Source organism: Mesoplodon mirus (genome assembly GCF_964341445.2).
Source record: "Mesoplodon mirus genome assembly, chromosome: 5".
In the NCBI taxonomy this organism is placed as follows: Eukaryota; Metazoa; Chordata; class Mammalia; order Artiodactyla; family Ziphiidae; genus Mesoplodon; species Mesoplodon mirus.
This window is the reverse complement of record NC_138980.1, coordinates 85968895-85994324: the sequence shown is the minus strand read 5'-3', so window position 1 is coordinate 85994324 and position 25430 is coordinate 85968895. Positions and strand designations below refer to the sequence as shown.

At 37.2% G+C, this 25430-nt stretch overlaps 2 protein-coding genes across 6 annotated transcripts in view; one reads left to right on the top strand and one right to left on the bottom strand.

Moving 5' to 3' along the window:
* HSD17B4 (hydroxysteroid 17-beta dehydrogenase 4) overlaps positions 1-25430 on the top strand; it is a 111019-nt gene that overhangs the window by 40319 nt on the left and 45270 nt on the right. For all 5 annotated transcript variants that reach the window (XR_014294057.1, XM_082621190.1, XM_082621191.1 and 2 more), the window contains exons 14-20: positions 1189-1240; positions 5775-5846; positions 8975-9078; positions 13392-13457; positions 21527-21596; positions 22301-22407; positions 23927-24013. Coding sequence is in view for 4 of the 5 variants with exons in the window: in XM_082621190.1 (XP_082477316.1) it covers positions 1189-1240; positions 5775-5846; positions 8975-9078; positions 13392-13457; positions 21527-21596; positions 22301-22407; positions 23927-24013 (558 nt within the window). In the remaining variant the exon portion in view is untranslated. The remainder of the gene's footprint in view (positions 1-1188; positions 1241-5774; positions 5847-8974; positions 9079-13391; positions 13458-21526; positions 21597-22300; positions 22408-23926; positions 24014-25430) is intronic.
* LOC309804154 (large ribosomal subunit protein eL21-like) lies at positions 24269-24788 on the bottom strand (the record flags this gene model as incomplete). Its single annotated transcript, XM_082621284.1, has 1 exon — positions 24269-24788. The coding sequence occupies exon 1, from the start codon at positions 24749-24751 to the stop codon at positions 24269-24271; it is 483 nt and encodes a 160-aa protein (XP_082477410.1). The 5' UTR covers positions 24752-24788.

The window sequence follows — 25430 nt, the reverse complement described above, 5'->3', positions numbered from 1 at the left end:
TTGTGAGAAGGCTTTGGGGTTATTTTATTTCTTGAAGTAAGGGTCAGGCCATGAGTCCAGTTGATAACTGTTGAATCGTAGACTTTTGAACTGATTTCTGTGGCTTTGACTGTTTGGAGAACCCATTTACTGGAGGATCAATTAGCTCATTGCTGCTCTGAATCTATGAGAATCTAAGGTTATTTTCTTAAAGTATTCGATGAAGTAGGGAGGGAGGCAAGAAATAGATGCCAGGCAGTTTGTTGTTTTAGTCACTCTCCCATGGTGTTTGTTGCATACAGTTCTTCTGTTTGGGTGATGTCAGTACAAACAATTAAAGTAAATTGAGTTGGAAGGAGTTGGAAATCATGAATAGTGTTAAAAATCTGTCACTGGGAATGATAGCCATCTTGGGATTTGAATCCCAGTCTTCCTAACCTTGAGCTTCCAGGTCATATGATAGTGAGGCAGTCCTTCATTTGTCCTCCCATCACTACCCTCACCCCTTTTCTTTTTCCCTTCTGGGTTCTGAGGAAGACTGGGAATTAAACTGTCCCATAGCAGTTGAGTGTGGTCATTCAGATATATGGGTCAGGTTTTGTTTTTACTGTCCTATTGTATTCCTACATATATTTTTATATTCTTGCTTTGATACATTGAGGTTAAGTGGCTATGAAGTTGCACAGGGTCTTTAGTATTTACTCTTACACTAAGGAAATGTTGACATTGCTTTTACTTGAATGTGGTTGTAAGATTTATATTAATGTTTTGGTTGTGTCATTTGTATTTGGCAGGTGTGACCTGATATTACTTTACTAGTACTGACCTATTTGTTCATTTTTATTCAGTAGGTATTTACTGGATACCTGTTATGTTCTAGGCACAGTGATGAGCACTGGAAATACGCCTAGTTTAATGTCTCCATTGGCAAATAATCCACAGTTATCAGTCAACAAAAATTTATGAATGTCAAGAAAGAACACAAATGTATCTTTTCTATTCTAGAGAGCTGACAGTCTTTAGATTGGGGGACTGATTATTTCTGAATCATATAATTAAGAAGTGGGAGCCAAATTGAGACAGATAATTTGGGGGAAGTAGTCACGTGAACGTGTGGACAGTGAAATGCCACTTGTGATTAGCAGTATCCACAGAAGAAGCTGTGGAAAAAGAAAGTCTACTAATAAACTTTTGCTTACCCTAATGTAGGTTCTTCATGGGGAGCAGTACCTGGAGTTATATAAACCACTTCCCAGAGCAGGTGAGTTCTTGATCGTTTTATTTTCTGACTGACCTTCCAAACTGTGTCAATGTGTTAAACTGGCATAGAGCAATCTAAATAAACTATATTATAAGTTATTTATGTGCATGTCAGCCGTTAGAGTAGATTGATGTTAACTATTACCTATTTTGGTTCCCATAAACTTTGTCCTATTTGAATAGTCTTATTTAATAAATTACTTCAAAATACTGAACATCTGGTCAGCAATTGAAAGGAGAATTTTCTGTGTGTGTCCTAAACTTAGTGATTGTGTATAATCAGTTATGATTCCCATGAATATGATTCTTCATTCTTTTCTCAGGTATTTGTGTTGGTACTGATTTTCATAAAGCAAACAATGTTAAAAGATACAGAATGTCTTGTAATTAACTTTTTTCTATTTTCTTTTAGAGTAAGTAAAACCAAGGGTGTCTTAGTAATCAATTTATTTTTCTCAATAATATCTTACTTGTTCAGTAAATCTTCTCATTATTTTTTCACTTTACTTCAATAAGTTTGTTTTATGTTGCTACTCTGATGTCAGAATATTAATTATATACTGACCATGTAAGGTGGTAAAATAAAAAAAAAGTCTTTTTCATTTCACATTATATAATGTAGAGATCAGCAAATAGCTAGCATTGTACTTTAATTTTTTTTGAGATTTTAATTTAAAAAAATTCATATTGCTTAATGCTGAATAGTTCTATTTCAGTGTTAGTGTTAGTTGTTTCTGGTTGCTTTTGTAGTTCTTCCCCTTTTAGTTTTTTCCTTTGTGGTTTCATGCTTTTCTTTTGCTTGTGTTCCTTTCTCTTTTGTTTTTGGGTATCTGTTGTAGATTTTTGATTTGTGGTTACCATGGGGCTCATAGATGTTGATCTATGACTCTATTTATTTGTTTTAAACCAGGTAGTCCCTTAAGTTCAAACACATTTTAAAAGCTCTACATTTTTTTACTCGCTTCCCCCATCTGTGTTTTTGATGTCATAGTTTACATCTTTATGTTTATCCCTTTACTGATTATTGTAGTTATACTTGATTTTACAATTTTTTGTTTGTTAATCTTTGTACTAGCTTATTTAAGTGGTTGAGCCTCAGCCTTACCTATATATTTGCCTTTACTAATGGGATTCTTCCTTTTCTATAGATACTTAATTCTTGTTATAGCTTTTTCTTTTCTACTTAGAGAAGACCCTTTAGCATTTCTTTTAAGGTTGGTTTAGTATTGATGCTTATCCAAGAAGTTCTTTATCTCCCCTTCAATTCTGAAGGATAATCTTGCTGGGTAGAATATCCTAAGTTGTAGGTTTTTCCCTTTCAGCACTTTAAATATACCATGCCACTCCCTTCTGGCCTGCAAAGTTTCTGCAGAACAATCAGCTGATAGCCTTAGGGCATTCCCTTGTATATGCTCTTTGGTTTTCTTTTGCTGCCTCTAGAATTCTCTCTTTTAGTTTTGCCATTTTTATTATGATATGTCTTGGTACGGGTATGTTTGGATTCATCTTGTTTGGGACCCTCTGTGTTTCCTGTACCTGGATATCTGTTTCCTTCTTCAGACTTGGGAAATTTTCAGCCATAATTTCATTAAATATATTTTTACCCCCTTCTCCCTTTCTTCTCCTTCTGGGACCCCTATAATGGAATGTTGGTATGCATGATGTTACCCCAAAGATCCCTTAAAATGTTCTCATCTTTTTTCTTTTTGCTGTTCTGATTGGGTGATTTCCATTTTCTATGTTCTAGATCACTTATGTGTTCTTCTGTGTCACCTAGTGTGCTGTTAATTCCTTTTAGTGTGTTTTTCTTTTCAATTGTATTCTTCAGTTCTGATTGGTTCTTTTTAGAATTTTCTAGCTCCTTGTTAAAACTCTCACTGTATTCAGCTATTCTTTTCCCTAATTCAGTTAGCATTCTTTTTTTTAAAATTAATTAATTAATTAATTTATGGCTGTGTTGGGTCTTTGTTTCTGTGCGAGGGCTTTCTCTAGTTGTGGCAAGTGGGGGTCACTCTGCATCACGGTGTGTGGGCCTCTCACTATCGCAGCCTCTCTTGTTGCAGAGCACAGGCTCCAGACGCGCCGGCTCAGTAGTTGTGGCTCACGGGCCCAGTTGCTCCATGGCATGTGGGATCTTCCCAGACCAGGGCTCGAACCCGTGTCCCCTGCATTGGCAGGCAGATTCTCAACCACTGCGCCACCAGGGAAGCCCTGGTTAGCATTCTTATTACTAATGCTTTGAATTCTTTATCTGGTAAATTGTTTATTTCTATTTCATTATTTTTTCAGGAGTTTTCTCTTGCTCTTTCAGTGGAAACAGATTCCTCTGTCTTTTCATTTTGCTTATCTATTTCTCTATCTATTGAAATTTGGTGAAATAGTTACCTATGGTGGTCTTGAAGGGGTGTTCTTTTGTGGGCGTGTCCCTATACAGTGGCATTGATGGGAGAGCTGGATTTGAGGTGAGCACAATTTATGTCTTTTTTCAATGTGTGCCGGCAGCTGTCATCTTGGTACTGCATGTCCTGCATGTCCACTCTGACCAACTTTAAAACATGCTCTCCTATTACGTCTGAAGTTATCTTTTCCCAAAGTCAACCTGATTACCAACCTGATTATGCCAAATCCTTCTATTTTAAATTGGTGCGGGGGCAGGTCCCAAGTTGCTGGAGCAGAAGCCCTGAGGGTCGGGTCTGAGCTGGCTAAGTTTCCTTTAAGTGTGTGCTTTCCCTGCCTCCCAGCACTGGCACCCTTGCCCCAGAGGGGAGCAGTGGTGGAGCGAGAGGGGCTGGGGTGGGTAGTCAGTGAGGGTCAGAGCATGGGTTTTGTTTGGCATGGCCACCATCAGAGATCTGGGGCCCCTGTACAGTCACCAGTAATGGCTGCCCCCTCGCCACTCAGTTGCCACTTAGGGTTTGAACCTCCTCAGTGTCTCATGGCTGAGCCTTTCCCTCAATCACGGCAGCCCAGAGTGTGAAGCTGCAACACAAGGCAAATGGTGCTGGCGTGTTCTCTCAGTTCAGGCTGGGGACCAGGACAGCTGTAGGCAGCCAGTCAGCTACCCAAGTGGTTTCAGTCTGCCCTCTCTGCCCTGCCTCGGGAGCACGTAAGTGTTCACATGCTCCTGGAGTCCAGGCTTCCCACAGCCCTCCTGTTAATCCCACTGGCCCTCCAGCCAGCCACGGGGACTCATGTTCCCTCTGTTGGACACCAGGGCTGGGGTGCACAATATGTGGCTTGAAGTGCTCACTCCCCAGGGAAGGTCTCTTCCTGTGTAATCTCCTTTTTCCTCTGAGTCCCCTCTCAGGGGCACAGGTCCTGACCTGCTCGCTTTTCTTCCCTTTCTACCCAGTTACCTGTGGGTCTTTCTTACAGTCTTGGTTGTACAGGTCTTTCTGTTAGTCTCCACTTAGTTTTCAGGGAGAACTGTTCCACCTGTAGATGTATTTTTGATGTGTTTGTTGGGGGGGAGGTGAGTTCCATGTTCTCCTGCTCCACCGTCTCAGTTTGAGTCTTCCGTTTAGTGTTACAGCCTAAGTTTTCACGCAGCCCTATTTTTTAAATTTATTTTATTTTATTTTTATTTTTTGCGGTACGTGGGCCTCTCACTGTTGTGGCCTCTCCCGTTGCGGAGCACAGGCTCCGGACGCGCAGGCTCAGCGGCCATGGCTCACGGGCCCAGCCGCTCCGTGGCATGTGGGATCTTCCCGGACCGGGGCACGAACCCGTGTCCCCTGCATTGGCAGGCAGACTCTCAACCACTGCGCCACCAGGGAAACCCTCTGCCTCCATTCTTGCTCCCTTCAGTTCTGCTCATCTCACTGTAGCCAGAATATTATTTCCAAAATGCAAGTGTATTTGTCACTTCTCTATTAAAAACCCCAGATGGCTGTCCATAGGCTTCAGGATGAAATCAGAAACTTTTCATATAATCTGGCTTCTCCCAGTCTCTTCATACTCAAGTCTTGCCACATACTTAGACACTATTTTATGAGGCAGGGGTCATGCTGAAGTTTCTGGCTTGGCAGTTGGGTGGATAGTACCATTCATTCGTATAGGGAACAAAAGAGAAGAACAGGTTGGAGAAAAAGATTATGAGTTCACTCCCAAATAATTGTTAATCCATCAAGATTTAACATTACCAGTTAAATAATGGAACAGTCCCCAAAAGAACAGAGTAGTTAGAAAGAAACACTGTCTAATTGAAGCCCGTAGAGTAGAGATTTGAGAAGGAATGGGGTAGATGGTGTTGGCTGTATGCTTAACAAGTGTTCATTGAATGATTGAAAATTGTTACTTTTTACAACCTAATTTATCAGAATTATTGATGTTTCAAATTTGGTGACTCAGGTATTCTGATTGCTTTTAATGTTTATGATTCAACATTATATTGAAAATTATTCTAAATCATGATTTTTTAGTTTTGCTGAACTTACAGTGGAAGTTATGTTAATTTCTCTCATGTCTTCATATAACTTATGGTCTTTAAAACAGTCTCCTTATTTATTTATTTATTATTTTACTTTCCATTTTAGGAAAATTAAAATGTGAAGCAGTTGTTGCTGATGTCCTGGATAAAGGATCTGGTTTAATAATTCTTATGGATGGTAACTCATTTCTAGTTCTTCTAATAATATTGTTAGATTCATAGGCTTTGTATGTAATACAATGCTTTATCACAGAAGTTGATGAATAAGTTTCTATTTATCTTCCAGTTGTGAGACAGCAAGATTAGTGTTCTAAAAATTCACAAGCTTTTTTAGAAAATAAGGGAGAAGGGGGTGGAGTAGATTGGGGTAGAGGTCCAGAGAGTGGGACATTTCAGGGGATTTGTAACAACATAACCAAAGCACAGAGGTGAGAAATGTGGCTGGTATAGCAAACATAGAGGAGAATTATGCTTCCTAGATTATGTTTTTGGCAGGAATGAATACATAGACTGCCTTCAATTGATAATTAGGCTATGTTGTAGATACTCTTTTCTATGTTAGCTCTTTGGAACTTGGAACGTATTTGACCCCTGAATCATTCTTTTTTGTTGTTTTTTTGGGTTTTTTTGCGGTACGTTGGCCTCTCACTGTTGTGGCCTCTCCCGTTGCGGAGCACAGGCTCCGGACGCGCAGGCTCAGCGGCCATGGCTCATGGGCCCAGCCGCTCCGCAGCATGTGGGATCCTCCAGGCCTGGGGCACAAACCCGTGTCCCCTGCATCAGCAGGCGGACTCTCAACCACTGCGCCACCAGGGAAGCCCCTGAATCATCCTTATAAATGGTAGTTAGGTTCTTAACCTTGCACATTCAAACTTATTGAACTTATAATGTGGTTTAAACACCATAGCCACATTTTATTTGCAGTGGGAAAAAAGATTATAGTAGTTTAATGAATGTTGAAATACTAGTATTTAAACATAAGCTAAAGATACATTGTTTAGAATTTATTTGTTTTAAAGTTTAAGAACAATAGAAATAGATAAACATAAAAAATTTTGGAAATAGCAGTGGAAAGTTTAATATTGTCTGGTATTTGGAATATAAGCTTTATCATTTTTGTTCTAAATACACAGGAGGTTATACTGAATATGTTGTTTTGGAACTCGCCTTGTTTTTACTTAATAATATATTGAGAACATTTTTAATGCTCTTAAATATTTTTCTACTACATTGTTTTTGTTAACTCATAGTTTACAAACTAAACTATATATTTCATCATAGACACATAGAACATGTGTCTGTTCTCTCTCTTTCCCTCTTCCTCCTTATCCCTCTTCTTTCTTTTTTAAGATTTTTGTATTTTCTTACCATTCCAAATACTGGCTAACATTTGGCTGCAACTCTCCTGGTTTTCTTTTATTCTTCTCACCGTTCTACCAAATGTCTACCACAAAAAAGTTTTGCAGTAACCTTAGCTTTAATTTTTACTCTTCTTTCTTGATCTACTCCATTTATTTAGCTATAGTTTGGTAATAGGTAATAATGTATTAGAATTTGTAGATAAAATATAGATGGAATTAGATATCCAATTTTCTGTGTAATAAGGATAAAAGTCTTATTTAAAATACAAATCACCATGAGTTCCCTTATTTTTTGTTATAATTTTTTTTTTCCTTATTACACAATTCAAAATCATATTCCTAGTTTTATAGTGCTGGTGATTTAGGTGATGCTCAAACTGTCACCAGGAAAGTAGTCAGTAGAAAGAGGGACAGCTGTCTTTCATTCATTACTTGCTTACTTATTCACTAACTTGTTCAATCACATCATATGTTCATTGATTTACTAATTAATTTAATACATATTTATTAGGTGCCTTTTCTGTCCCAGTTACTATTCTAATTGCTGGGAATATGAAGGTGAGCAAAAAAGCCATGATCCTGCCCTCCTGAAGCTTATACCTTCATTCTCACTTATTTCTTCTTTTACATTCCAGGCTCTATTGAGGACTTCAGCAGAATGTTTGAAAATTTGGGAGTGTGGTTATCTGTATTTTATTTTAATTTTTAAATTTTATTGAATTATTGAATTTTAGTGGATTTACAATATTGTGTTAAATTCTGCTGTACAGCAAAGTGATTTAGTTATACATATATACATTCTTTTTCATATTCTTTTCCATTATGGCTTATCACAGGATATTGAATATAGTTCCCTGTGCAATACAGTAGGACCTTGTTGTTTATCCATCCTATATATAATAGTTTCCATCTGCTAATCCCAAACTCCCAATCCATCCCTCCACCACCTTCCCTTCCCCTAGGCAACCACAAGTCTGTTCTCTGTATCTCTGAGTCTATTTCTGTTTCGTAGATATGTTCATTTGTGTCATATTTTAGATTCCACATATAAGTGATATCATATGGTATTTGTCTGTTCTTTCTGACTTCTCTTGGTATGATAATCTCTAGGTGCATATGTGTTGCTGCAAATGGCATTATTTCAGTCTTTTTTATGGCTGAGTAGTATTTCTGTGTGTGTGTGTGTGTGTGTGTGTGTGTGTATCACATCTTCTTTATCCATTCATCTGTTGATGGACTTTTAGGTTGTTTCTATGTCTTGGCTATTGTATATAGTGTTGCTATGAACATAGGGGTGCATGCATCTTTTTGAATTATAGTTTTGTCTGGATATATGCCTAGGAGTGGGATTGCTGGATCATATGGCAATTCTATTTTTAGTTTTTTGAGGAACCTCCATACTGTTTTCCATAGTGGCTGTACCAATTAACATTCCTACCAACAGTGTAGGAGGGTTCCCTTTTCTCCACACCCTCTCCAGCATTTGTTATTTGTAGACTTTTTAATGATGGTCATTCTGACCAGTATGAGGTGGTACCTCATTGTAGTTTTGATTTGCATTTCTCTAATAATTAGCGATGACGAGCATCTTTTCATGTGTGTTAGTCTGCATTTTATAGTGGAATTGTTTGAAAGGTTTGAGAAGGAGAGAATTGAAATACGAAAGGCAGTTGGGGAACTTTAAGAAGAGGTGAGATGAACTGCTGTTTCATAGTCAAGAAAGGATTTGTCAAGATCCTCTTCTCTCTGCCTTCCAGAGACTGGTAGTGAATGATTAAAACGAGTGCTCTGTATCCCACACTTGGGTGTCTTTAAATTGCAAAGCCTTTTAGTAATTGGAGTTCTTTTCTGAAGCTTTTAAAAGGATTGTTGATCATATATTGGGTAACTAGTTATGTCTTTTGATAATAACCTCTTTTCTTTTTTTCTTTCCTTTACTTTTCAGTCTACTCTTACTCTGGGGAGGAACTTATATGTTATAATCAGTTCTCCATCTTTGTTGTTGGCTCTGGAGGCTTTGGTGGAAAACGGACGTCAGACAAAGCTAAGGTAGGCTATGACTTCATAAGCGAGATACATGTGTCGTTAAGGATCCTTATCTGTATTTTGAACTTACCATATGTGTAATTTAATAGAGTAGGGCTTCAGTAATCCACATTTCTTTGAATCAGAATGTGTTCCTTGGATTTGAAATGCTGTTTATATTTGTATATTTTAATATATAACATATGTTATATATAGAAAAGTCTGGCTGACATAAGTGTAATGTAGCTGAGGTAACTATGGGAATATCTTTGCTTTCTTATGCAAACTTTGTCTGCATCCAAAACTCTTTAGAAAAACCTAACACATACAAGTGATCCTTGTATAAATGCAAATCATCATTCATTAAATGACTTGAGCATTTCTCTTGTATAAAACAATTCTAGTTACTCTTTAGTTTTCAAATTCTATCCAAAAACATATTTTTTTCCTAAAAATATTTTGTAAATTAGATTTTACATCAATTTAACCTAGCTTTTACCTCTGCCCTCAGTTCTCAGAATAGGGCCGCACTGTCTTCCTAGGAGGAGCAGCCCACTCATTTTTCCTATTCCCACCCCGGCTCCCCAGCTTGTGTTGCAGAAGCTCAATTACAGGTAAAAGTGGCTGAGAGTTACGGGGCTGTCTTCCTCTACCCCGCCCCTACTTGTAGGGTGGAGACTGTATTCCACTGTGGCAGGCTGAGAACACTAGGGCCCTGATAACTCTTGCCCAGCCTGCTCATAGAGTGGTGGTCCCGTGCTGCTAGAGGCAAGCTGAGAAGACCAGAAGCTCCTACCTCTGCCTGGGATTCTTCTTGTAAAGTGAGGATGTCACTTGGAGAGAAGTGGGCCACTATTCTTGCCCTCATGTCCGTTGCAGTGGTGCAGAGGTTTTGCCTGGGGGGCAAGGCAGGCTGTAATAATATAGAGAGCTCTGAAGCTCTTCCCACGGAAACTGACTCATTTTGGTACCAAGTATTTGGAAGCTCAAAAGTAAGGATGGTTTCAAAAACAAGGTTACTTTAGTGATAATCAAGAGGAGGCTGGTAGCTCCATGAAAGCAGTAAACTAAACTAGTCCAACTAGAAATTTGCCAGAGAGAACCATGGAAAGAGATAGCTAAGAAGAGTTGTCATGGGATCATAACAAACCTCAAAGACTGGCCTCAAAGACTACACCTCCAAAAAGGCCTGACTTTAATTGGATCAGATTGTGGAACAATTTATGCCCCAGGGCACTGTTGAAAATAATAGAACAGTCATCTGTCAATTTGTGAAGCCGAACAGCTGGACAGACAGTTTAACAGAGAGATCAGGGAGAGACAGTCACACAGAGCCCTGCTAAAACCACTGTCATCCCAGGCTGACTGTGCTTGCCCAAGGCTGTACCCTCTGAGGAGCAACATCAGAGTCTGCACACTGTGGGGGAAATATACTTAACTAAAATAGTCTAGCCAAGTCACTAAACAAATAAACAAGTTAACAATAACAACAAGCCCTGGAAGGGGAAAGGGGTCTCAGTATCCAGAGTTGCTGCAATATGTTATCTAAAGTATCCAGTTATCAACAAAAAATTACAAGATCTGAAAGAAATAAAAGAGTATGACCCATATATAGGAAAAAACAAAACAAAACAGGCAACAGAGATTGCTTTTGAGAAGACTTAATAGGAAAAGACTTCAAACCATTTATTGTAAATATAGTCAAAGAACTAAAGGAAACCATGCTTAAAGAAGTAAAGTGTGTAAAGAAGTAAAGTATGATGACAATGTCTCATCAAATAGAGAAAAATTGGGGAATTCCCCAGTGGTCCAGTGGTTAGCACTCCGCACTTCCACTGCAGGGGGCATGGGTTCAGTCCCTGGTCAGGGAACTGAGATCCTGCAAGCTGCGTGTTGTGGCTCAGGAAAAAAAAAAAAAAAAAAGAGAAAGAAATCAATAAATAGAAATTATATAAAGAACCAAATAGAAGTAGTTCTGGAACTGAAAGTAAATAACTGAAATGAAGAATTTACTAGAAGCTCTCAACAGTAGATTTGAAGTGGCAGAATTAAAATAAAAAAGCTTGAAGATCGATCAATCTATCTCTGTCTGAAGAACAGAAAGAAAAAAGGTGAAGAAAAAGAATGAAGAGGCTCAGAGAAATGTGAAATACCATTAAGTACATCAGCTTTTATGTAATGGGCATACCAGAAAGAGAGGAGAGAGAAAGAAGCAGAAAAAATAATTGAAGGAACAATGGCATTGATGAAAAACGTTGATCTACACATCCAAGAAGCTCAACTGCTCCAATTAGGATATAAATGCAAAGAGGAAGATCTAAATAGACATTTCTCCAAAGAAGACATATAGATGGCCAAAAAGCACATGAAAACATGCTCAACATCACTAATTATTAGAGAAATACAAATCAAAACTATGAGTTATCACCTCACGCTGGTTAGAATGGCCATCATCAAAAAATCTATAAGCAGTAAATGCTGGAGAGGGTGTGGGGAAAAGGGAACCCTTTTGCACTGTTGGTGGGAATGTAAATTGATACAGCCACTACGGAGAACAGTATGGAGGCTCCTTAAGAAACTAAAAATAGAGTTAGCATATGATCCAGCAATCCCACTAGTGGGCATACATCTGGAGAAAACCATGCACCCCAATGTTCATAGCAGCACTGTTTACAATAGCCAGGACATGGAGGCAACCTAAATGTCCATCAGCAGAGGAATGGAGGCTTCCCTGGTGGTGCAGTGGTTAAGAATCCGCCTGCCAATTCAGGGGACACAGGTTCAAGTCCTGGTCCGGGAAGATCCCACATGCCATGGAGCAAATAAGCCTGTGCGGCACAACTACTGAGTCTGTGCTCTAGCACCCGCGAGCCATAGCTGCTGAGCCCGCGTGCCACAACTACTGAAGCCTGTGCGCCTAGAGCCTGTGCTCCACAATGAGAAGCTTGCGCACTGCAATGAAGTGTAGCCCCCGCTCACTGCAACTAGAGAAAGCCTGCACACAGCAACAAAGATCCAACACAGCCAAAAAAAAATAAAAAATAAATAAATTTATTAAAAAAAAAGATTTATGCACTTAAAAAAAAAAGAGGAATGGATAAAGAAGATTTGGTACATATATACAATGGAATATTACTCAGCCATAAAGAAGAATGAAATAATGCCATTTGCAGGAACATGGATGGACCTAGAGACTGCCATACTGAGTGAAGTTAAGTCAGATAAAGACAAGTATCATATGATATCACTTATATGCAGAATCTGAAAAAAAATGATACAAATGAACTTCTTTACAAAACAGAAGTAGAGTCACAGATGTAGAAAACAAACTTATAGTTACCAGGGGGGAAATGGTGGGGGAGTGATAATTTGGGAGATTGGGATTGACATATACATACTACTATATATAAAACATAACTAATAAGGACTTAACTGTATAGCACAGGGAACTCTACTCAATACTCTGTAAGGACCTATATGGGAAAAGAATCTAAAAAAGAGTGGAGATATGTGTGTGTGTGTGTGTGTGTGTGTGTGTGTGTGTGTGTGTATATAACTGATTTACTTTGCTCTACACCTGAAATTAACACAACATTGTAAATCAACTATACTGCAATGAAAATTAAAAAGAAAATAAATGCAAAGAGATCCACACCCTTAGTAAAGTGCATTTAAAGATTAAATCAATATAGATGTGAATTGTTTGTCTAAGTCTTACAGTTACTGTCATCTTTTGCATTGGGAAAAGTCTTTACCTTTTTCTCCTTTGTGGCCTAGAGAATGGATCTGGTTATATAATTCCTTTCATTAAACAAGGTCATTTCAGGGAAATCTTAATGTAGATGAAGCTAGCAGTTATGAAATTTTAAATGTCATTATGTGCTGAAAATAAAATATTAAACTAAACTTTTTATCCAGCTTGCAGATTTTGTTACAGTCAGCCCTCCATATCTGTGGGTTCTGTATCCACAGGTTTGGCATCTGCAGACTGAACCAACCGTGGATCAAAAATATTCAGAAAAAAAAAATTCCAGAAAGTTCCCAAACTATTTACACAGCATTTACATTGTATTAGGTATTATAAGTAATCTATGCACATCCTCCCAAGTATATGGGAGGATGTGCATAGATTATATGCAAATACTACACCGCTTTTATATAAGGGATTTGAGCATCTGCAGATCTTGGTATCCGTGAAGGGGTCCTGGAACCAATCACCCCTGGAAACTGAGGGATGACTGTATATTGAAACATGGTTGTTTATCAAATATCAGTTTGGGTAAAGAGAATAACAATTATTTTGTTATTATTTAACGTGTAATGTTTTTTGATCTCAGGTAGCTGTAGCCATACCTAATAGACCTCCTGATGCTGTACTTACAGATACCACCTCACTTAATCAGGTAAGAATGTATTTTTGAAAAGTGATAAAGCCACCTGACTCCTGACACTTTTTGATTTATAACTCTGATACCTTTGTAATTTTGTGAGTCCAAAAGTAGTAGCTGTGTTCTTCTACGTAATAAAAATAACGGCATATTTCTGTAGTTGAAATTTGTTCTTTCTGGAGTTTTACTTAGCAGTTTTTTTCTCCACTGGGTATCAAAAAAAATGTAAAATGGCTTTTCATTAGTCAATTGAAAAAGCATCATGCTTTGTTGGCAATGGATTGCTTGCCTTAAGGAGACTGCCTAGCTTAGTAGTGAAGAATTTCATTAAAGCCTTAGAGAGCAGGATAAAATAAAAGGCAAATTTCAGTTATCCTTTCTTCTATTGGAAAAGAAAACTGAGCGACATTGCTTCGAGAGAGATTATTTTATGCTAACTTTAGTGGACAGGTACAGTAAAGCATCTGAGAAGGAGTAGATGATTTAATCTCTTTTGTTTGGCATAAATCATATGTTTTCTGATGGAGGAGTTAAAATGCCCTGTCAGTTAACAAATTCTGTAAGCATGCAAAGATTTATCTAAGAAACAAAAGGTGACCATGAAGATGAGAAAAGCAACTTTGTTTTTGAGAGACCTGAAGATTCTTCCCTAAGATGGCCAGAATACTAACCATGCAGATATAGAACAGAATATGTAAAGCTCTGAAGTTATGCTGTGAATAAGCAGGTAATGACAGCACATTATTTGTAAAATTCACTTATTTTTTGATACTAATTTTGATATACTTGATATGAGAACTTCTGCAGGATTTATGTGTGCTGGTAAATAGGAATATAATTTCATGAGCCAGAAAGAATTAAGTTTGGAACATATTAATTGTATTTTTTTATACACTCTATAATTGGGTGGTAGAACAATACTTTCTGCCTCAGATTAGTTTTTGCCTTTAAATGTTCTTCCCATCCCTATTTCTTATCAGTTTCTTAAGAGAGCACTCATATTTATGTTTAATTAAAGCTTCATAGTGAAATTAATTTTATTAGCACACTAAAGAACAGAAGACTTCATGGTTTCATGGTTCAGAAAACCCAGAAATGCTCCATTATTATTCTTGTGTTACTGAAATAATAAAGTGTATCTGCTGTAGATAAGAAAGGCTGAATAGTTTCCATGGCTTGAATTTCTTTATACAGTAAGCAGAAAGATTTTCTTTTTTTCTTTTTTCAGATGAATAGAACTTTTTGTTAGCTTTTAGCAGACTTGAGTATTTTGCTGTGTGACAAAGGACAGTTTATAGGTTAACAAATATTTTTTGTATAAATAATGGACACCCATCATTTGACAGAGGTTCCTGACCATTTGTATCATATGGTCACTCGAGAATATGATAAAAACTACCGACTGTTTCTTCAAAAACATTTTGCATAAAACTTTGCTTAAATTTCAGGGGCTTTGTGGGCTGTTTTAAATTGGATCTGTGCTATAGGAGATACAAATCAAGTAGAAGAAGTGTGATCTATTGACAAGGAACTGAAAGGATACTTAGATATAAGGTGTAGATGTCTTAATTTCTAGGGCACCTATTCTAAGCAACGAATGATTAAATACAAGGTTTTGAATTGTAGAGTAAGTGCTGTAGACATTTTGAGATGGGCTACTCATTAGAGAATGGCATACAGAAGAGTTTGGTAGGAAAGATGGGACTTCTGAACTAAAATGGTGTACAGATATTCTCTCTTACCAGGGATATAAGGCTTGCAGTATGGCCTGGAAGGGGATAAGAACTTAGTAATGATAGCAGAAAAGAGCATGATGTATGTACAAGGAGTAAGAATTAGAGCATTCACACCGGAGAGTGGTGGGAGATGATTGTGGATGAACAGACCTTTAAGGAGAAGTGGAAATGGAACAGATTATGTTGTTATAGCATAAACTTTGTGCCAGGTATTTAAATTAAATAAGTAACTTCTCAATCAGTAGGGAAACTGGCAACCATCGCTCTACCAATATCCCTTCTGGAATATTTTGTTTTTCATGTCTTTAGGAGAATTTCTTCATCTTCAAACTGGTATGATATTACAAGTATACTTCATGGTTTTTCATAATTAATAAAGAGAAAATTCATCCCCAATAATCTAGAAAGACCAAAGAATAAATAGGTAACAGGTGTCAGGCTTTGTATTTGAGGAGAATGAAAACAAGTATCTTTAGTTTCCCCAGATACATATCTTATACTACTTATTCTAACAGTTAGGATTTTAGCTACCATCATTGTTAAATAAAGTTAATCTTTGGAATATTGGTTATACTATCCATTAAAATATAATTCTTTATTATATTACCATGTGTGTTATAAGTACTTTTAAAATTTTGTTTTGAAACAATGATTTATTATTTTACATGACTCTGGGTTGCCTGGGCAGTCCTTGTGCTACAAATGGTGTTGGCTGTCACTCATGTAGCTGTTCTCAGACAGTGGCTGGGTGGGGCAGGAAAGTCCAGGATGGCTCTTTCACAAGTGCAGGGTCTTAGTGCTCCCTGTTGGCTGGCGTGCCTCTAATCTCCACCTGGCTTCTTCTTCATGTGGTGTCTCATCTTCCAGGGCCTTTCCCTGTGACCCTCAGGGGACTTCTATTTAAATTTCTGGAACTGTTTCCTGTGTAGCTTCCTCCTTTTCAGTACATCTACATTCCAGCTGCCCATTCTCCCAGAACTCTGATCTTTATCTCTTTAACTCTTTGAGACTGTTTTGCTATGTTTTGGTTTCCCTTTTTGCACTGGAGTCTAGAAAGTGCTGTCAGGCAGAGCACTGTGGCCATTGTAGAGTCCATCTTGTTTGTTTCTTTTCTATCAAGAATCATAATCCTGTTCTGCCTACTGTCCAATGTCTAAGAACAGTATCTCCCTCGCCCACTTAAAAAAAATTTTTTTTTCCTACTTGTTTACAGTGGAAGAGTAAGTTCATTCCACTTATTCCATCTAGGCCAGAAGTGGAAGTCCTATACCTTTTTATATGCCCATAGTGCCCAATTTTCTCATTTATTACTATTTGTTTTTTCAGTTTTTATTGCTGTGCTTTGTTTCCTACTTGTTTCTAACAATTAAAGAGCCTATTTTATTTTCTTGTTTCTCTTTGCTTATAGTTTGCATTTTGGGGAGTGCATTAATTTTACTTTTTCAGAACATTTTAACATTTATATATTATTCTTCCCTCTTCCCCACCTTTGTTTTAGTCTTAGATTTGCAATTGAATATATATCAATCCTTTTGCCAAAGGTTCTCCCATATCTCCTGGTTGGATAAAGCTCCTCCTGTGGTAGGTTCCCTAAGAAGGCCTCGTGTATAGTATTCCTTTGGTTCCTATGTATTTATTTATCTTATTATTTTTTTTAAAATAAATTTATTTATTTATTCTTGGCTGCATTGGGTCTTCTTCGTCGCTACGCACGGGCTTTCTCTAGTTGCAGTGAGCGGGGGCTACTCTTCGTTGTGGTGCGCGGGCTTCTCATTGTGGTGGTTTTTCTTTGTGTTGGATCACGGGCTCTAGGCGTGCGGGCTTCAGTAGTTGTGGCACATGGGCTCAGTAGTTGTGGCTCGTGGGCTCTAGAACGCAAGCTCAATAGTTGTGGCGCACGGGCTTAGTTGCTCCGTGGCATGTGGGATCTTCCTGGAGCAGGGCTTGAACCCATGTCCCCTCCATTGGCAGGCGGATTCTTAACCACTGCGCCACCAGGGAAGTCTGGTTCCTATGTATTTAAAACTATTTTTCTATACTCTGGATACTTGAAGGACAGCTTGGCTGCATATGAAATCTTGAGTTTCTTAAAATGGTGTTCCATTGTTGCCTGGCTTTCTATATTGCTGTTTAGAAGTCTGATGCCAGTCATTATCTTCCTCTAAGTTACTTGATCTTTATCCTCGAGGGCTTTAGGATTTTTTTTTCCCCTTTATCTTTAAAAATCTAATAGTTTTACTAGGATAAGTCTCAGTGTTGCTCATTCCAGGTCAGTTTTCCCATGTACCTGGTGGGCCTTTTTAATATGTGTGTTCAGATCTTTTATTTTCAAAAAGTTTTCTAGGGTGATAATTTTAAATATTAGTTCTTATTCATTGTTTTATTTTTATTTCTTCAGGTACTCTTTATGTACATTGGATCTTTTTCTATCTTTCTTCCAACCATTTTCTCTCTGTCCTTTTTTAGTTCTTTATTAATCTCATTTCCATCCTCTTGGTTTTTTTCTTTTTTTCTTCTTTGCCCCTTATTAAAATTTTGTTTGAATATATTCTCCTTTGGGAACATTATAATTTAGTCTTCAATTTCTGATATGATTTTGATTTTTCTTTTATTTCTTTCCCAAGTTTAATCATCTCTTACTTCATTTCTTCATGTTTGTTGTCCATTTATATTCTTGGTTTTTGAATTTCAGATTCAAGATGTTTATTTCCTATCCCCAAATGCTTGAGTATTGTGTTATCATTTTCTTCTGTTTGCTAGTTGTTCTTTTTGGGGAAATTTTATTTATTATAATGTTTTGGTTCTTATTTTCTTTTTTAGTCTTATTGTAGCTTTGCACAGATGGAGATTACTTACCTATATGCATTTTGTAGGTAAAGTTAGTAGTTTGGGATGGTTTACAAGATTCTTTCTTAAAGAAATTCAAGATTGTCATCTTCTGTCAGTATAGCAAAGTGCCTTTTCTTTAATGGATGGCTTTTTGGAGTAGGGCATAGTGGGGAAGTGTTTTATTAAATTTTTTTTTAGTTCTCTTTATCCTGTAGGATCATAAATTTCCCCTCTTGCTTCTTTTTCTTCACCATTCAGTCTTCGAAGGGGACACTTTGTTTTATCCTCCTCTTCCTCAGAAGTATTGCCTTTCTAGGACTGCCATTTGGAGGCCTGTGCACTTTTAATTCTTTTCTCAGTAGTCAGTATTCTAATCTTCCAGGATTCTTCTCAGTATTTTTGTCCTCGAGGTAGACTGTCTGTGTCTCGAAGTGATTTTTCTTTGTTTCCTTTTTTCTCTTCCATGAGCTTCTGCTATACTCCCCCTCCCCACCTCTCTCTAGTAATTTTGAGAGGGTGCTCAGAAGACAGTGCTGCTGGATATAGGTGTTTATTTTTCTACTTATAGGAATTTGAAGTTTGTGGTTTTTCTCTTCTAGTTACACTAGAGGCTTGGGATCTGTGTAGTTTTACCTGTATTTCTTGTTGATCTGTTTGCTTTTTTAGGGGGTGTGAGGATTTGGGAAGAACTAATCCCTGACCCTTTTAATTTAGCATTTAGTTTAACTTAATGGTACACTTAAAAAATTTTTTTTACTTATTTATTTGGCTGCATTGGATCTTAGTTGTGGCACGCAGGGTCTTCGTTGCGGCATGCAGAATCTTCCACTGTGGCATGTGGGCTCTCTAGTTGTGGCGCGTGGGCTCAGTAGTTGTGGCATGCAGGCTCTCTAGTTGTGGTGCGCAGGCTCCAGAGTGTGTGGGTTCAGTAGTTGTGGCGTGTGGGCTTTCTAGTTGTGGTGCGTGGGCTCTAGAGGGCGTGCACTCAGTAGTTGTGGCGCAAGGGCCTAGTTGCCCCTTGGCATGTGGGGTATTAGTTCCCTGACCAGGGATCAAACCCATGTCCCCTGCACTGGGAGGTGGATTCTTAATCACTGGATGACTAGGGAAGTCCCTACTGGTACACTTTAAATAAATAAAACTAAGAACTAATTTACTCATATATGGAAGATCCTCCCACTTACATTTAATACTCAAGTAAGACAATATAGAGCTATTTTTCTTAGTTTGTATGTGTGAATTTTAGTGATTTTTACATCTAGGCAGAAATGAAACAGAACAAAACACGAAGCTTTTTGCTTTTCTTCTGAAATATGAAAGTCCTTCAAGATAATCAGAAAATAAACCTTGATAGTGTTCTTTATTGTTTGGAGAATGGTTATTTTGCATTATGATTGAATTTAGTCAAACATCCAATCAGTTTACATTAGTCATTTCTCATGATAGATCTTTTATGTCTTTGCTAATTCTGCCTTCTGTTGGAAGCAATGCTGTCATTGAAATATTATGAAAAATTTCATATTCCTTTAATATGATTTCTTTAGAAGAGTTGTTTCTTTTCATTTATAGGAATGATATCTGTGGGGTAATAACACTGGCACTAATCTTAAAAACTTGATTGTCTTATACTGTTGCTGAAATCTTTTAAAATAATCATAATAGTTCACATTTATTGAGGTATTAATATTTATCAAGGATAATGCTCTGTAAGAGTTTGATTAGCCTCTCAGTTTTTTAAATGAGAAGATTGAGGCTTAGGGTGATAAAGAAAATTGCCCACTAATGGCAGAGCTGGATTTGAACCTAGGTCTGTCTGGTGCCAAAGCCCATGATCTATTATGTGTTTGACACCTTCCCCTTTGGGCCCTGAAATTCATCATTTTTTTTCCATTTGTATGCAACGTGATGATGTATATTTGCCTAGTGTTCTATTTTTTTTTAAGTGCTTTCTAAAATTGATCATTTCATCCTCTACCATCTTATACAGAATCTTAAGTCACATCTATTTGATAATTGTTGATTTGATTTAATTATTTTTAGAAGCCATATAAAGGGAAAAATACTGAGTCATTTAAAAAGTGAATAATTTAGAAAACTATCATATAAAGTGATGGGAAAGAGAAAGAGCTTATTAAAATTGTACAAAACATTAAAAAGTAAACAACATTTTCCTATGAATTATAGGAGATGTTATTTTCTGTAAATAAAATTTGTTAAAAATGAATAATCAATAATTAAAAACAACAAAAACTCATTAAGAAAGTCAGGTATGCTGACATGGCTAGTCTCTACACAACATTTTAATAATCTTGGAAAGCTTGACCTAGCAATTGATAAGAAAGAGAAGTCTAGAGGCAGCCCCAAAATTAATACACAGATACAGTAAATACTTACTGTTAGCTCTTTTGTGAATTTCTTCCCTTCAGTACTGAAAACTGCTCTCTCATTTGACCAATGCACAATTTAAATGCTGGGAAGTATGGTGACTTTTTTCCTATTGTTATCTATATCTTTATGCTAATTCTGCCTTGTCTAAGTACAGAAGTGATGTGAGGATCTGGAGTAAGCAGGAATATAATCTTAGTTGCAAGTTATTAGTCTATTTTTTTGCAGGATGAGCTGATCTCAGGATTTAGTGTACCCAGTAGAATGAAAGTTTGTGAGGAGTGTGTGATGTTTTTATGTCTAGTATTGGGTTACAGCCTTCAATTTAAAACACCCCATTAAGAAAGTTGGCATAAATTTTGCTTGGTTAGAAGAGGCTATAAACATTTACACCTTATCTTCATTGTGTTCTTTTTTTAATGTTTATTTCTTTTCTTTTCTTTTTTAAATAATCAATTAATTAATTAATTTTTGGCTGCATTGGGTCTTTGTTGCTGTGCGTGGGCTTTCTCTAGTTGCGGCAAGTGGGGGCTACTCTTCATTGTGGTGCACAGGCTTCTCATTGTGGTGGCTTCCCTTTGTTGCAGAGCGTGGGCTCTAGGGCATGCAGATTTCAGTAGTTGGGGTGCTTGGGCTTCAGCAGTTGTGGCTCGCAGGCTCTGGAGTGCAGGCTCAGTAGTTGTGGTGCACGGGCTTAGTTGCTCTGTGGCATGTGGGATCTTCCCAGACCAGGAATCAAACCCATATCCCCTGCATTGGCAGGTGGATTCTTAACCAGTGCGCCACTAGGGAAGCCCTTCATTGTGTTTTAATGAGAGTAGATTGATGGATTCCTTTTTGTGAAATTCTCCTTAGGCAGTGGTAACCAGTGTTGTTCCCAGATGTAGTTCTTGGTTCCCCTTCCTATTATTTGACAGTCGTCACCCCTTCTGATTTCAGTGTCAGGTGTTACAAAAAGCATTTGATTTACACTTAATCTTTTTTTGTTAGAAATAGTTATTTTTTAATCAGAGCTACCATTAGGTACATTATAATGCATTTCTTATGCAATAACCAGCCATATTTCCGTTTTTAGTTTAATGTATTCTAAGAAGGCACTGGGTGCTAGTTTCTTTTATAATTCTTTCTCCACAGGCTGCTTTGTACCGCCTCAGTGGAGACTGGAATCCCTTACACATTGATCCTGACTTTGCTAACTTAGCAGGTGAGTTGCTAATAATGTGAGCCAATGAAAATGTTAGCTCAGTTATCTAAATAATACTTAAAGATGTCGCTACTTATGACTGGAATTTTGAGTAACATTTAAAAAATAGCCCTCTCCTAATATGTTTATGCAAAGGACATGGAAAGGTGGGAAGTAGTGTTCAGAAAATGGTGTACGTGAAATTCAGATTATGGTGGAAGGTAGCTCCTGCTAGTGCAAGGTCTAGGATAGGACCATGGGGATGGGTATCTGAGTTATCATGAAGGTCAAGGCCGTTGGAGAGGAGAGGAAAGAACTGAAAGGTTGAAGAAGGATCATCTACATACATGGATATTGAAATCACTGTGGATGATTTCATGGTTACAACCAAAGCTAAACAAAATAATTATTTGTGTCCCCAGATCTCTGATATTCCTTTCTCTTTTGTTTTTTCTTTTTTTGTTTATTTCATAATTTTTTTCCCAGGAAGTATTATTTATAAAATATTTTCCATATTTCTTAACACATTATTGACCGGAGACGTATTAACACCATAGGCGTTAATTTCTGCAGAAATCCCCCCAGTCAATAATGTGTTAAAATAGATGGTATGATTCAGGCTAATGCAGTTTAAAAATGTATTTTTCAAGTCCTGAATGAACTGTTCTTGGTTTTTAAACATGAAATGTACCTTTATCTAACTAAATTCTCTCTCTCATTTTTAGGTTTTGACAAGCCCATATTACATGGATTATGTACATTTGGATTTTCTGCCAGGCATGTTTTACAGCAGTTTGCAGATAATGACGTGTCAAGATTCAAAGCAATTAAGGTGTGTGTAAATTATTAATAATTTAACTACTTGTTCCTTTTTAGTTTTAGAGGAGTCTCAGTGACTTCACTTAAAAATAGGTACTGTACTGAAGTTATTATTTGTATTATTTCATTGACTTGGCAATCAGCAAGTTTTCTTTTTGTAGCTATAAATGCCTCTATTACACATGCATCATGAAGGATATTATATACAGTTATACTTTTAACAGATTAATTTGATTGTTTTATAAATAGTTAGGAACATACATATAGCAGCATATATGCCTTAACAAAAACTCGAGATTTACCTTTAAAAATTTATTTATTCATTTTTTACTGTTTTATAATTTGCCTTAATTTAATTGAAAATGTTAAGTGGCTGCATTTGAACTCTAATAAACATGCACCTATATCAGTATGTTGGCTGCATATTGATTTTAGTTTTGCACTTTTTTTTTGTGGTCACTTTAAATTTATTTATTTTTGGCTGCATTGGGTCTTCCTTGCTGTGTGCGGGCTTTCTCTAGTTGCGGTGAGCGGGGGCTACTCTTCGTTGCAGTGCGTGGGCTACTCTTCATTGCAGTGTGGGCTTCTCATTGTGGTGGCTTCTCTTGCTGCGGAGCACAGGCTCTAGGTGTGCGGGCTTCAGTAGTTATAGCACGCGGGCTCAGTAGTTGTGGCTCGCAGGCTCTAGAGCACAGGCTCAGTAGTTGTGGCACACGGGCTTAGTTGCTCCGTGGCGTGTGGGATCTTCCTGGACCAAGGCTCGAACCCGTGTCCCCTGCATTGGCAGGTGGATTCTTAACCACTGCACCACCAGGGAAGCCCTAGTTTTGCACTTTTAAGTTGGCTTCAAGTTTTCATCCATTATAAATTACAAAGAAAACTGACTCTGCACAGTTTTGCATAAATCGAAAGACATATACTTAAAAAAAAAAATGAAACAAAACTTTAAGGCAGTGTCAAATAGCTCTAAAAGCTTTTATCAGTTTGTGATCCATGCAGCAGTGGAAATTTATTTTCTTATGTCTTGCCTTTGATAACACTGATTATTCTCATTATTATAACTATTTTATAGTTATTATTATAATTATTTTAAAAATCAGTAATATGTACACAGAGCAAATAAAATAGTATAGAGAATTAGGAAATAAAAAGTGTAATTATTCTGTCCTATACAACAACCCCAGGTCTTATTCCTCAGACTTAATTAGTACCACTTTTAACTGCTTCTGTTAAGTTGTTCTGGTGGTTACCTATATAACTCTACTTAATATGATTATTCTTCTGTGTTTTGATTTGTCAAGATTAAACTATTTGTTGATTCTATACTTTGAAAGACAAAGAATTAACTTTTACTAACTATATCCTTTCTCTACTAATTGTATGGTATTACTATTTTTATGAATTTAAATATAGTCCAATCTCTGTTTCTTCCTTTTATGCTCTCCAACCTCTCCCCCAAATTCCACCCCCCCTGCAAAGTGGAAAAGTTTCATATTAAAACATTTTTAACCCTAAAACACATTTTTTTAAAGGTTCGTTTTGCAAAACCAGTATATCCAGGACAAACTCTACAAACTGAGATGTGGAAGGAAGGAAATAGAATCCATTTCCAAACCAAGGTATGAATAATGTAGTTAGAGGTACATTGTTTTGTTACCCTCTTCACTGTATCCTATAATTATGTTCCATCCTAGCATTCTTTTGGTTATTACTATGGATATGATATAAAACTTAGAAAGTTTTTAAAAAAAATCAGTGGTAACTTTTAATTGAAAATAAGATGCCTCTGTACCTTGTTTTTTGTTTTCTGTTTTTTTTTTTTTTTTTTTTTTTTTTTTTTTTACAGTCCAGGTCTTTTATTTTCTTTACCCCCATCATGCCATGAATTCATAGGGAATGGGCTCCAGCAGTTCAGGCTCTTTTCCATTGGTTCTCACGAGGTGTGCTTCCCTGGGTGGAGCAAGCTGGCTCTTCAGCTGAACCCAAGTACCTTTCTCTTTGGCTTCCTTCTTTTTCTGATCATTTTCCTTCACTCGTTTCAGGAAGCTATCTTGGCTCTTAGAGTGCTTAACATGCTTGATACGCACATTAATTCTCTTGGCAAGAATCTTGCCCTTAACTTGTTTGTTTACAATGATGCCAACAGCATGCTGAGTAACATTGTAGACTCCCCCAGTTTTGCCATGGTAACATTTGTGGGGCATTCCTTTTTGAACAGTGCCCGTTCCCTTGATATCTACAATATCACCTTTCTTGTAGATTCGCATGTATGTGGCCAAAGGAGCAGCTCCGTGTTTTCTAAAAGGCCTAGAGAACATGTAGCGGGTGCCCCTCCTCTTTCCCTTTGTGTTGGTCATTTTGGCGAATTACTGGAAGATGGCGGTTCTGGCCGAAAAGAAGCTATTTTCTGTTTTTTATTCTCAGCAAAATTGGTGCCTATTACATAGCATTTCTGAGAACCCAACCAACCATATCTTTGGCTCAACCCATCATTCAAGTTGTTGTCAGAATATAATCTTCAGAAAATTAAAGGCATGACTCTCAGACAGATATAAAATGAAAATGTGATGAAAATTTATTTAATTCCTTAATGAGGGAGCTAGCAAGATGATAAAACTGGTTCAAAGGAGAACTAGAACAACAGGGTTTATGTGGTCCAACAGGGAAAGCATTCTAAAATAATTTTGCTGAGTTAGAGACAAAACTAGTTAATTGTCCTATAAAACAGTAAAACCATATCTGTTATGGTTATATTTCCTACTGGACAGAAATCGTGTGCATCTTGATCACACAAAAACCCACAAATTAACATCTTATGTCACAGAGTCTGGGCTTAATTAATAGTAAGTAACAAGACAGAGTATGTCTCCCTATAGAGTTGAGTAATTTTGGGGTGAGGCTGTTATCAGTGCTCTGGTAAAATACTAAAAGGACATGCAATCAGCCTTTTATAAGTTTTTTACAGATTATTTTTGTTAATGCAGTTGACCAGGGTGATACTTTTTGGCCTGATCATTTGTACTACATTGATGGTTT